The sequence below is a fragment of the Vigna umbellata genome, chromosome 4 (genome assembly GCF_029865625.1).
Source record: "Vigna umbellata cultivar VRB3 chromosome 4, Vumbellata_1.0, whole genome shotgun sequence".
Taxonomy (NCBI): domain Eukaryota; kingdom Viridiplantae; phylum Streptophyta; class Magnoliopsida; order Fabales; family Fabaceae; genus Vigna; species Vigna umbellata.
In genome coordinates, this window is record NC_142168.1 from 23939479 (window position 1) to 23952153 (window position 12675).

The 12675-nt window shown below is 27.9% G+C and overlaps 2 protein-coding genes across 2 annotated transcripts; both read left to right on the forward strand.

Moving 5' to 3' along the window:
- Positions 1-403: 403 nt before the first annotated feature.
- On the forward strand, positions 404-2355 carry LOC148199644 (uncharacterized). The gene is made up of 2 exons (XM_088111872.1): positions 404-1899; positions 1980-2355. Exons 1-2 carry the CDS (start codon positions 452-454, stop codon positions 2128-2130), a joined length of 1599 nt encoding a protein of 532 aa, XP_087967998.1. The 5' UTR covers positions 404-451; the 3' UTR covers positions 2131-2355.
- Positions 2356-2374: 19 nt separating this feature from the next.
- LOC148199645 (uncharacterized) lies at positions 2375-3038 on the forward strand. Its single transcript, XM_088111873.1, has one exon. The coding sequence runs from the start codon at positions 2500-2502 to the stop codon at positions 2830-2832; it is 333 nt and encodes a 110-aa protein (XP_087967999.1). The 5' UTR covers positions 2375-2499; the 3' UTR covers positions 2833-3038.
- Positions 3039-12675: the final 9637 nt, after the last annotated feature.

Here is a 12675-nt window from a genome sequence, read left to right on the forward strand (position 1 = left end):
TGATCTTCGTCGCTCGTGGTCAAGCTCCGCTCGTGATCGCGCTTGGTCCGGTTGCAGATCGTGGTCGTCGTCGCAGATCGTGGTCGCCGTGCGTCGTCGCAGATCGTGGTCGCCGTGCGTCGTCGCCGTGCGTGGTCGCCATCCTCGCCGCCATCCTCACCGCCTTCCTCGCGTCGCAGGTCTCCTCTTCTTCTTCCAGCCGCTGGTGGTGGGTGACGTTTTATCATTGAAAAATTATAACCCGTGAGTTACGTTTTTCAATTTTATTAGGAAATGAATTTTTTATTCTTTTAGTACATTAGAGGGGAGAAATATACTGGCCATTGCACTGCACCACTTTACAACATCATTAGAGGGGAGACGGCACTGCACTGCACGCAAGTTTTTATTCCATTTTTAAACTTTTGCACATTTTATTTTTTATATTTGTAGTGAAAAAGCTTACCTCACTATGTCGGGAAACGCATCAAATTCAGGAGAAGTTAATCCAAGTGTATCTTCATCAGTTAGTAAAAGTAGAAGTAAAAATGCTCCAGGAAACCGATCTGATATTGGATGGAAATATGGATTTGATGTTAATGGTAATGGAAGAAAAGTGAAATGCAACTATTGCTCAAAGATTGTAAGTGGAGGCATATTTAGATTTAAGCATCATCTTGCTGGAACTAGAGAAGATTCTGAGCCTTGTGCTTCTGTTCCGGATGAAATAAAAAATTTGATGATAAAAGTAGTTGCAGAAGCTAAGAATGCTTCATTAAAGAAAAGAAAGATAAATATCGGTGAAGACGAGGAAGAAAGTGAAAATTTTGAAGGAGGACACAAGGTATTCGGTTTTAAAGGAAAAGAAAAAGTTGCTACTACTAGTAAGGGGGGAGTTCAAGCAACTATAAATCAAATGATGAAAAAAGGATACAAAGAAGAAGTTGATGCTCAAGTTGCTGAATTCTTTTACACCAGTGCCATTCCTTTCAATGTAATTAGAAATCCAGCATTTGCAAAGATGTGTGAAATGATTGGTAAGTATGGAGTTGGATACAAACCACCATCTTATCATGATATTAGAGAGAAGCTCTTGAAACAAGCTGTGAAGAAAACAGATGCAAATCTTGAGGAATATAAGGAGGAGTGGAAGAAAACTGGATGTACAATTATGTCTGATGGTTGGACGGATAGAAAAAGACGTTCTATTTGCAACTTCTTGGTGAATAGTCCTAGAGGGACGGTTTTTCTTTATTCACTTGACACTTCAGACATTTCAAAAACAGCTGATAAAGTTTTCAAAATGTTGGATGATGTTGTCGAGTTTGTTGGAGAAGAAAATGTTGTTCAAGTTGTCACTGATAATGCTGCAAATTTCAAGGCAGCCGGAGAGTTGTTGATGCAAAAGAGGGAAAAATTGTATTGGACTCCATGTGCAGCACATTGCATTGATTTGATATTCGAAGATTTTGAAAAAAATTTGAAGGTCCATGAATTGACCATTAAGAAGGGAAGAAAAATTACAACTTACATTTATGGGAGATCAATGTTGATTTCCTTATTGAAAAAGTTTACTAAAGGTAGAGACCTTATAAGACCGGGTGTGACTAGATTTGCCACGGCTTATTTAACTCTTGCTTGTCTTCATGAATTGAAGGCATCGTTGTTGACCATGTTCAGCTCTGAGGAATGGAAGACAAGCAAGTTTGGAACTTCACAAGAGGGGAGAAAAGTAGCACATGTAGTATTAGATAGCCGATTTTGGAAGAATGTCTCCATATGCTTGAAAGCTGCTGCCCCTCTCATGGTTGTCTTAAGATTAGTGGACTCAGATGTAAAACCTGCAATGGGTTTCATTTATGAAGAGATGGACTGTGCAAAAGAGAAGATTAGGTCTAACTTTAACAATATCAAAAAGAGGTAAATTTTCAAACTTTTACTCATTCAATGTTTAATTACTTATGTGTTAGATTATTTCTGATATAGCATGATTGATGTAGTTATGAAGAGGTTTGGAGAATAATTGATGCTCGATGGGATAATCAACTTCATAGGCCTTTGCATGCAGCTGCCTATTTTCTAAACCCTCATTTCCACTATGAACCTAACTTTAGATCTGATGATGGTGGAGAGGTGAAAGAAGGATTGTAATTTTGCATGAGAAGAATGATACCAGATATGGCAGAAAGAAGAAAAATTAATTTACAAATTGTTGAATTTCATAATGCTAGAGGCCTGTTTGGAATGGAAGATGCAAAAGAGTGTAGGAAAGAGTTAAATCCTGGGGAATGGTGGGACATGTTTGGTGATGGAACTCCAGAGTTGAAGAGATTTGCTATTCGAATTTTAAGCTTGACTTGTAGTTCTTCTGGATGTGAGCGTAATTGAAGTTCATTTGAAATGGTAATTTAAATTATTTTTAATTTATAAATTCCTTTATTATGTTTATATCTTCACTAAAAATATTATCTTTCATTTTAGGTTCATACAAAGAGAAGGAATCGTTTACATCAAAAAAAGATGAATGATTTAGTTTATGTGATGTATAACTCCAAGCTGAAAAGTAGACAGATTCGAAAAACTATAGCTCTTCCATTTGATGACATAGAATCAGATGATGAATGGATAGCTAAAGAGACAGATGATGTTGTTGAGATTGATCAAGTTGAAGGTGAAAATGATAGTGAAAATGTTCACTTAGATGGAGCAACAACAGATCCTATTTTAGATGCTCTTGATCTTGATAACATAACATTTGAGAACAATGAAGATGCACAACATTCATCAGAGGAAGAGTTAGATGATGATGATGATGGAGATGATGATGCCATTATTAGAGGATTAGAGGATTAGGCATAGAGACTTTGACATTTCAATTTATATTTTACATTATATCTTTATGTTATGAACAATATTTCTATGAACTTATGTATTTCAATTTATATAATTTTGTTATCTTATTTGAATTAGAATGTTATTTATATTTTTTTCATACAAAGTAAACTCTTACGAGTTTACGAGTCGAGTTTACGAGTCGAGTTTACGAGTCGAGTTTACGAGTCGAGTTTACTGGACTCTCACGAGTTTACGTAAACTCTCGAGTTTGACAACCTTGTTTCATACTACAATATTTTATAATATAATCTCATTATTTTATGAAATAGCAGAAGAACACAGCAGAGGCATTATGACATGTGAAAGAAGAAAAAAATGGTAGAATTGGAAGAAAAAATGAGTGTGGGTGTAGTTGCGAAGGCTCTTCTTGTCTTGTACCACATTAATCCAACATAGACAACTTACCCTAACTGTTTCAAACTAGATGTTATTATCAACACAAAGTGCTTCCTTGGGATGGCATGTCTCTAACAACAATTAATCTTTCACCTTAAATTAACTTACCAAATAAATAAATAAATATATATATATATATATATATATATATATATATAAATATTACTTTCCAAAATACTTATAATTTATAAGTATAACATTAGTAAAAGTTAATACGAAAACACATATAATTAAATTTATCTGTAGGTTTTAATTTTTGCACCTTCTATTTTCTTAAGTTTACTTAGTGAGTTATAAACTAATCTCTAACTATATTAACCTAATCAATATTTACCCATAATTTTTATTGTGTGAATCATTTCATGTTTACCTATATAGTCAATCCTCGAACAATAATTTAAAAAAAAATTATTGATAGAATTTTATTGATAGACTTTTTCCTGTCAGCAAAATAGACTTTATTAATAAATTTTATCGATAAATTTTAAATTTTTAATTATCAATAAATATTTCATTAAAAATGAATTTGTTGATAAAATTTTTCTATAAATTAAAATTTTATTATTAATAGAAATATCCATCCGATAATGAATTTATCATTAAAATATGATGGTAAAATTTGTTCATATTTTACAATGTTTGTTATCAGTGAATATTTTTGTCGATAAAATCATTAGTAAAATAAATACCAAAATCCACTAGTAAAATAAATACCAAAAGTTTCACTGTAACAACCCTAATTAGCATATATTATACTGCTAATTTTTGACATTACATAAATAGTAGCAGACAATATCACTAAACTTACTAATATACAAATATTGACATTGTATGTGAAAGTTTTCCAAAAAAAACCTGGTATATTTAAGAAGTTATAACATATAATTACATTTTTCACCATATAACTTAAAATAAAACTCCATAGCCTCATTGGTACTCTCACTGTCGTCTACAGAAATGTCTACCTAGTCCTCTACCCACGTATAATACATATATTGTCAGTGCGGGTGGATAGCATAACACCATAAACATAAAGGATATGCTAGTGAAAATTTTCAATATTATAATCATATATGGCTATAAATTTGAAAACTAGCATCCAAAATCTCATTATCAGCATGGCAGGATAAATTTCTATATTGCGAGATCCGATCCTTTTTTATATCAAACTCTAGAGTATAGCAATCACTTTCGATTCTCATCACTAAATATCTTCCTCTACGTGAGTCTGATAAGTAGAAACATGAGATCTATGAAATCTATTTACTCGGTGATGCTCAACAGTTTTAGATTTCCATCCAATGCAATTATTAAAATTCTAGAGGTTTAGTGTGTATTAAACTAGTCCATTAGGTCTATCTGAGTTATTTTATAAATTTTTTGTCATATGAACCTATTTAATTTTAAAATTATCTCATGTACATCAGTGCATCAATTTGAACACACCATACACAATCAACATATTTTATTGAGTCTTATTTCTTTAAAAAAAACTACTTCATGTAAGCCTAAATCAACATTAGAAATCAACTCGATGAAACAACATAAACAACCATACAAATAGAGTTCAATACCTTTCCCATTTTCACAGTCTCCTAGTCATCATAACAAAATTTGGTTAACATAGAATTATCACAAAAAATGAAACAATAATAACATAAACAAATTACTACACAACAAAGTTTAAAATCATAAACACTCACTACCGCAAAACAATGATATAACAACAGGATATAACATCTTTTATAACAAAAACGATGTAGTTGATAGCATGGTGACAATTATGTAAATACTAGGAGCCATATTACATCAGTTGTTTGGATATCGATGTAATACACAAGTTTTTTGAAAATAAAAAATAAAAAAGTATGTTTAATCCCCCACTTTTTTAAATTTAACTCAATGCATAAGTTATTTTAACATCCCCACCCCAAGACGCACTAAGTTTCCCTTAATTTCATCTTCTTCGTTTTTGCCTTCCTCCATTTGTGCCTGATACATTCGAAGCCACTTTGGGTCCTCCATTTGAAGTTGTTCTTGGTCCTCCATTCAAACATGTTGTTGGTGTTCCATTCAAAGCCCTCACAAAACTCCCTTACCTTGCTCTTGTTCAAGTTTAGTGATAACTCAAATTTTATATTCTCAAAGCTTATTACACTCCTTTAGCATCTTTGCTTCGTTTATCTTTCAACGGAGAAGCTTGACCTAAAGAAAGATTTCCACTCATAAATTTCATTACAAGTGCCCAAATGGAGCTAAGGGAGGGTTGTGCACTACCACATTAGTAGAAAAAACATAAACCAATTTTGTTAAGACAACAACAAACAGTCTCACACAAAAAGGGGACAAAACAACTTTTTGTAGCTCCAAAAATTTGTATTGCTAAGAATTCTAATTTTATAATTAAGAGAAATCCCTAATTACATCTCATTCAAGCCCTAAGCCTAAGCTCGAGTCTTAACCTAACCAAAATGTTAATTCAATTTAGGAGTTGATTTGGGCTTTGTTTGATTTATTTTAAGCACCTTGTGCCATTCCCTGGGATGCAACAATTTTTGGCACTGAAAATGGTGATATACCTTTGTATATAAGCATTTTAGTTTTGTTTGAAATAATTCAGGATAATCAAATGTTAAACATTGCATTTATTCAACTTTGGATGATGTGAGTACACTCTATTTTGAATTTAACTTATGTTTTTGTAAAATTAACCTAAACCTTGTGAATTTGTATCAATGCAGGTATTTAAATGAATTAAATTTTTAACGTGGGGAATACTAATATCTATGGTTTCCTTGAGCCTCAAATCATACAAAAGAGAGGGAATATATCAATGCACTCTCAAACTTACATTCAACGGTGGATTCATGCATCCAAGAAAAGAATTTACACAGTCCCTTATATTCATGCGTAAGCTGAACTCACCCACTTTAGTTATTATCTAACTAACTCCAAATTACTAACTGAAATCATAATTTAATAGGTCTCCTTGACAATTTATTAATACTTGTCTCATAGATCATATTGTCCTAAGGTTTTGTTCATTGCATAAGAAGTCAATCAAAGAATTGAAAACTTTAATACATATGTATGTATTAATTACAAAAATAAAGTGTTTTATCATGATTATATTGTAAATTACTAATACTTTTTCTTTTTAGTGTTATTAATGTCAACAAAGTCTTAGATGGTAAATTTACTACATCTTCATCCCATCTTGATTGGATTTATTCTACGGTATGTAGTTTTACTTTAATGTATATATTATCAACTAAATTATCTTATTTCTTCATATATTAATTACATATTTTTCATATAATAGTGCAATAAGCTACATGGGAGCTTTAAGTGTAGGTACCACAATATGCATTGGATCAGATCATAGTTTGCGTTAACATTGTTGATTCATGGGTTGATGTAAGAAATTCTTTAACTATTGATGCTTAACTTTGCTTCCTATGCTATATTAAAACATAATTAATATATATTATGTATTTCAAGTTTTTGTGGGTGTTGAACCATTGGGAACAATCAAACTTGTAGAACCATGGAATAGGCAAACTATTTTTTGAGGCGTATTCATAGTCAATAGAAATTTTTTATTTGGATGTTAAGTATTTTGACGCCTTAACATTTAACATAATAGCTTTGATATGTTTTAGTGATTTAGTATATCTTAAGAGAACTATCATCACAAAACATCATGTATTTGAATAAGAATACAATGTGGAGTTTCAAGTTTTCTTCCTTCTTTCATTTCATTTCATTATATTTATATGAATTTTTTCTATCATTATATTATTACATCATTTATTAATTTTGACCATGTTACATCTATCCTAGCTTTGATCATGTTGTGATAAAATCCGTTAATAATAGATTTTTGTTTCAAAAATTTGTTGATACAACTTATTAGTGATTTTTTTTCAAACAAGTATATCGATAAATTATCGATAAATCTATTGGTAATTGTATTTTTTCAATTTTTTTAATAATTTTGTAAATAAATTTATCTGTAAAATGAACACCAATTTTTCTATCAAATTTAATAGAATATGTTTTATAAATTAATTAAGAAAGAGTGTGAAAAAAAGAGAATAAGAGGAAAGAAGGAGGGGGAGAGGAGGACGAAAGGAAGAAAGAAAAAAATAAGCAAAGAGAAAAAAAAAGACCAAATTAAATATCTATTGACAAATTTTTATCGATGACTATCCACTAGAAATTATTAACATATATTTACTAAAAGATAATTATTGATAGATTTTTACTATCAATAACATATTTTTTTATTCATCAAAATTTATCGATGAATATTTTACTAATAAATTTTTTATCGTCAATAAATTTTATTTACAACAAATTTTGATTCTTATCGACATTATTACCATAAGTTAATAAATCTCTTTTATTTTAATATTGCAGTATATCTAAAATAGATTGATATAGCGTGTTTAATTTGTACAACCCTGTAAAAATATAACTATAATTTTAAAATTTAAGAACAATCTATATCTTTGTTAAACATGTTAAAAAATGTATCTAACATATTATATTAGCTTTTTATTTCAATATTGATCTAAAAAAAGAGTTTTTATTTTTTATATTAGTTTAGAAAACTCTAGCCATAAAAATGATAAGCTGACAAGTCTCTTTGGATTTGACATGTGATAAAAGTTTAGTTATAGTTTATACAGTAAAGATAAGGACTCCATTTTTTGTAGATGGCTTGTCTTGGGAGGAGATGAAATGTCTTTGTGTTTAAACACCACTTGTGAAAAAAGAAACAAAAATCTTGAAGCTTTATATCCGAATTCAATGATATTTTTCACCACAATTAATACACCATTAATCTCAAATTATCAAACAAAATAAGAAATAATAATTTATTTGAATGTACATCTCAATTGAATGAAAAATTTAAAAGTAGTGTTTTAAAATACAACTACATTCTTTAGTAAATCAGGTGTTGTTGGATAATAATTGAAACTATTTTTGTTTTGTTTGTCACAATCAATAATGTAAAAAACATGACACATGTATACACAAACATTGTATATAACAATAGTTTAAAAAAATAATGTTATTCTATGCACGAAAAGTGACAGCATAATTGCAACTTGTTGGTAATAATATGACTATTTACTTTTATGCTTTTCTTTTAAAGATCATTGATCAGCATCATCCGTGCTCTTATTATGTTTTACTATTTCCACATGAATTAAACCTTCCTTGGTTTGAACAATTTATCAAAATTCTTTGAATTTATGCAAACGTGACTTTTCTGATGTAGAATTAATTAAGCTGAATGGTATTTTAAAATAAATTTAAAAAGTACACATTTAAAATTACAAAAATTATAAATTAACCAATATTTATTACAAAAAATATAGACCGATAAAAATTTGGTCAATAAAATAACATGTATCGATAAAAAGTACTTGTGAATAAAACAAAATTTATAAATAAATTTTATTGATAAAAAAAATAAAATAAATATTAAATATACAAGTGGGTTGAATATTCCAAATAAAAAATCTGTCATTCCTCAGTAATTATCTCGAACAATAAAAAAGAAAGATCTATAATCTAAAAGACAGAAGCAACATAAAAAATGAGACAAGGGTTAATAATATTTGATGTTTATAAGGTTTTGACTTTACTTGTTCATGGAAGTTCCAAAGTCCCCCCTTTTGAGTGACAGAGGTTTCTTCTTCCACTTTAGGGTGACATGTTCCTCTTTATCATTTCAACCCATCAAATCCAACATTCTTTCTTCATTATTCTTTTTCATTATTTATCTTTTTACTTAATTAATTTATGATTACCTCAATCAAAAAGGCATCTTAATTATTGCCCCAACACTCACCCAAATGCACTTAACTACTGTTATTAATGTCATATTTATGTTCCTTTTATTATTCTATGGTAGTATTTGTTTGGCTTGCAATTTTAGGTTTATTCATATTAATTGTTTACCCTTTTCACATTATTGTTCATGCCCACTATTGCTTCCCTTTACTTTTGCATTCATACTCATCTTCTACCAAATATTATTTTGCACTTTAACCTACTTTTCTTCCTCACAATAATTATTATATAAATATATAGATAGGAGTTGTGTTTCACAATTTTTGTTTCATGTAATATTCCATTTAAATTACTCAACCAACCATTTTTTAACATTTTTAACTTTAATTGTCTTTTAAAGTTTTGTATTTTTCTGTAGATACTACATTACAAGAAAAACATTAATCATTAACTAATTTTATAGACAAAAAATAATTTATCATTATTTATATTAGAGATTAATTTAGACATTTATTTTTTTATAATTAAAATTTTGATAATTAGTGTTAAATACTAATTTAGACTCTAATGTATAAGTCAATTATAAATTTTTAATTATAATAAAAATTATTTTAAAAATCGATAATTTTTAGTTTATAAAATTGTATTTAACTTAATTAGTATAATAATTAATTGTTTTGATTTTTTTAAAATGAATTACTATTTAATGATTTTGCTGTATTGTAATTTTATCATCTCATTTTTCCTTTAGTCATAGCATCAAATAATATGTGTTCTTGATTTTTTTGGCGTGTAGTGCTTATATTTATTTACAAAAAATATTTTGATTAAGAATATATTTAGTCTCAATTGCATAAATATTTCAAGTAAGAATATTTTAATTACTAGTATATATTATTGCTCTTTCACTTTACAAAGTTTTTCATACTTCCATTTATTTTCCAAATCTTACCTTTATAAGACACGAGGTTTTACTAGAATTAAAATTTTAATTGAATGAAAAGTACACATTTTATAAATAGATTATAGTTCACTTTTTATTCTATTAAAATTGTATGTTTTAAATTTTTTAAATTTTTTATATAATTAGAGAATATGTTTTTAAGTTTTAGATTCTTTGGAAGCTTAGTAAGATTACAGAATAATTGGGAAGCACAATCTTGAGGATGTAAGAGTATAAATGTCAATAAGTTAACCGAAAGAAATTCTTAATATGAATAAATTAATAAGGATTCAGCCTCTTTTTTCTTATTTTTGGATGTACATTAAGAGCATTTAAAAGTTTGTAAAGAGATTTATTATATTACTAAGTTGTATGGCCTTGTGTAATTACCTATCAACTCCAAATTTTACCTTAAACCTTTTTATAAAAGAAAATGATTAAATAAAAATCAAATTTAGAGACTAAAATATTTAGTCATCAAATTTAAACACAGTTTTATAAACTAAAAATTATTGATATTTAAAATAATCTCAATTAATAAATAAAAAAATTATAATTAGTTTATAAATTAAAATTTAAATAAATTTCAAAGATTAATTATCTAGTTTTTACTAACTTTCTTTCTCAGTGAGACGAAATAAGTTTTTCATGTCTAACGTTCAACGTTAGAATACAAAAAGGTTAATGTTAAATATGATTGGTAACATTTACAACAATTGTTCAATCTAAACATCAAATATCTAATTTTTCCAGCATCATGCTATTTAATGTTAGAAATCTTATTTTTTGAGTCGTATAATTACATCAATTCATTTCAACTTAAATTCAAATAACCTTTGAACTGTCAAAATACCAATTAGACGTCGGTTGTATGAATTTTCAACGGCATATGGCTTCTAAAATTGGTGAATTTATTAAAATATTTGGCGCAGAAGTAAAAAATTTAGTCACATAAAACGTTGAATAACCTAGTAAATAACAATGATTTACTAAGTGTCACATCCTTATTAGCTCTCCATTATAACTCTTGTGACAAGTTTGAAACATCATAATAAACTCCTCTTTTCTCCTTAACTTGCCTAAAGAATATATCACAAGTAATGATCACTGATTCAAATTTACAATTTTACTCAAACTGACACCATAAGAAAATGCTAAATTATTAATAAAATTTTAATAACAAAAAAAAATTGTTAGTAAAATAAATTTTACTAACAAATTTTCTCGATAGATTTTAAATTTTAACTAGTGATAAATATTTTAAATATTTTAGTAAATCCATTCGTAATTCATTTTTTGAAATCCCTTGATAATTGTAATTTTTTAAAATCCATTAATAAATTCATTAGTAATTATATTTTTTTAGTATATTGATAATTCATTTTTTTAAATACATAAGTAATTGTATGTTTTTAAAATTTATTGATAATTTTGTCAATAAAATGGATGCAAAAAATTTCTCCCTAAATTCGACGAAATATTTATTATAAACTACTTGTAGATGAGTGAGAAGAAGAAAAAAAGAAAGAATAAAAGGAGACAGAAACGATGTAATAAAAACCAAGGAGAAAAAGAAAAAGAAAGAAGAAGAGGATAAAAAAGAATAATTAAAGGTGGTGGACACGACAACAACAATGACAAATATGGCCGTACCAACCACTATAGAGGAGAAGAAAGAAAAAAAGAATAGGAGAGGAGAAAGAAGAAAAAAAAGAAAAAAGGAAAAAAAAAGAGAGAATGAAAAGGAAAAAGAAAATCAAATTAAGATGTTTATCAGTGTATCATTACTAACGAATAATCTCATTAACAAATCTTATTCATAAATATTTTACCAATTTTGATAAATCATTGATAATTTTGATTTGTGGACTAATATTTAAAATATGAATGAAATTTTCTTATTGATAAAGTTGTATCTTGTAAAATAGAATAATAAAAATGATTGTATTCCTAAGAATAACTAAAAAACAAATTCTCAATAACATATATCCCGAATGTCTTAGTTAATTAATGTAAGTTACTAGTTTTATTTATGCGTAAGTAGGTTGTCTTGGAAGAGAAACAACTCCCATTGTCCATGGTACTTCCAAAGTAATAAGATGATCATTCAAAGCTACAACTTATACAAACATGTCCACTTTTTTAAATAAGTATTATCGGATATTTTCATGGTTGATTTCAAATAATAAAATAAAGGGTTAAATATGTTTTTAGTCCCTAAACTATTGGCCGTTTTTGGTTTTCGTCCCTCTTTCAAAGTAAGGTATAATTTGGTCCTCATTCTTTTCGAAACGTTCGTTTTAGTCCTCGGAATTTTGGTTTTAGTCCTCATTTGTTGCTAAATGAGGACCAAATTTTTAAACAGTGTTTAGTTTTCGAGGACTAAAACGAACGTTTCGAAAAGAATGAGGACCAAATTGTACCTTACTTTGAAAGAGAGACGAAAACCAGAAACGGCCAATAGTTTAGGGACTAAAAACATATTTAACCCTAAAATAAATTCTGAATAATTCAAAAATTGAGAAAAAAAAATAGAGTCAACCATAAAAGAAATAAAGACTTCATCAAATTAAAATTTTGATTTGAATTAATATTTGAATTGATTGATTGATTTAAATTAAAATTTTACATGTAATATTATTATAAAACATAAT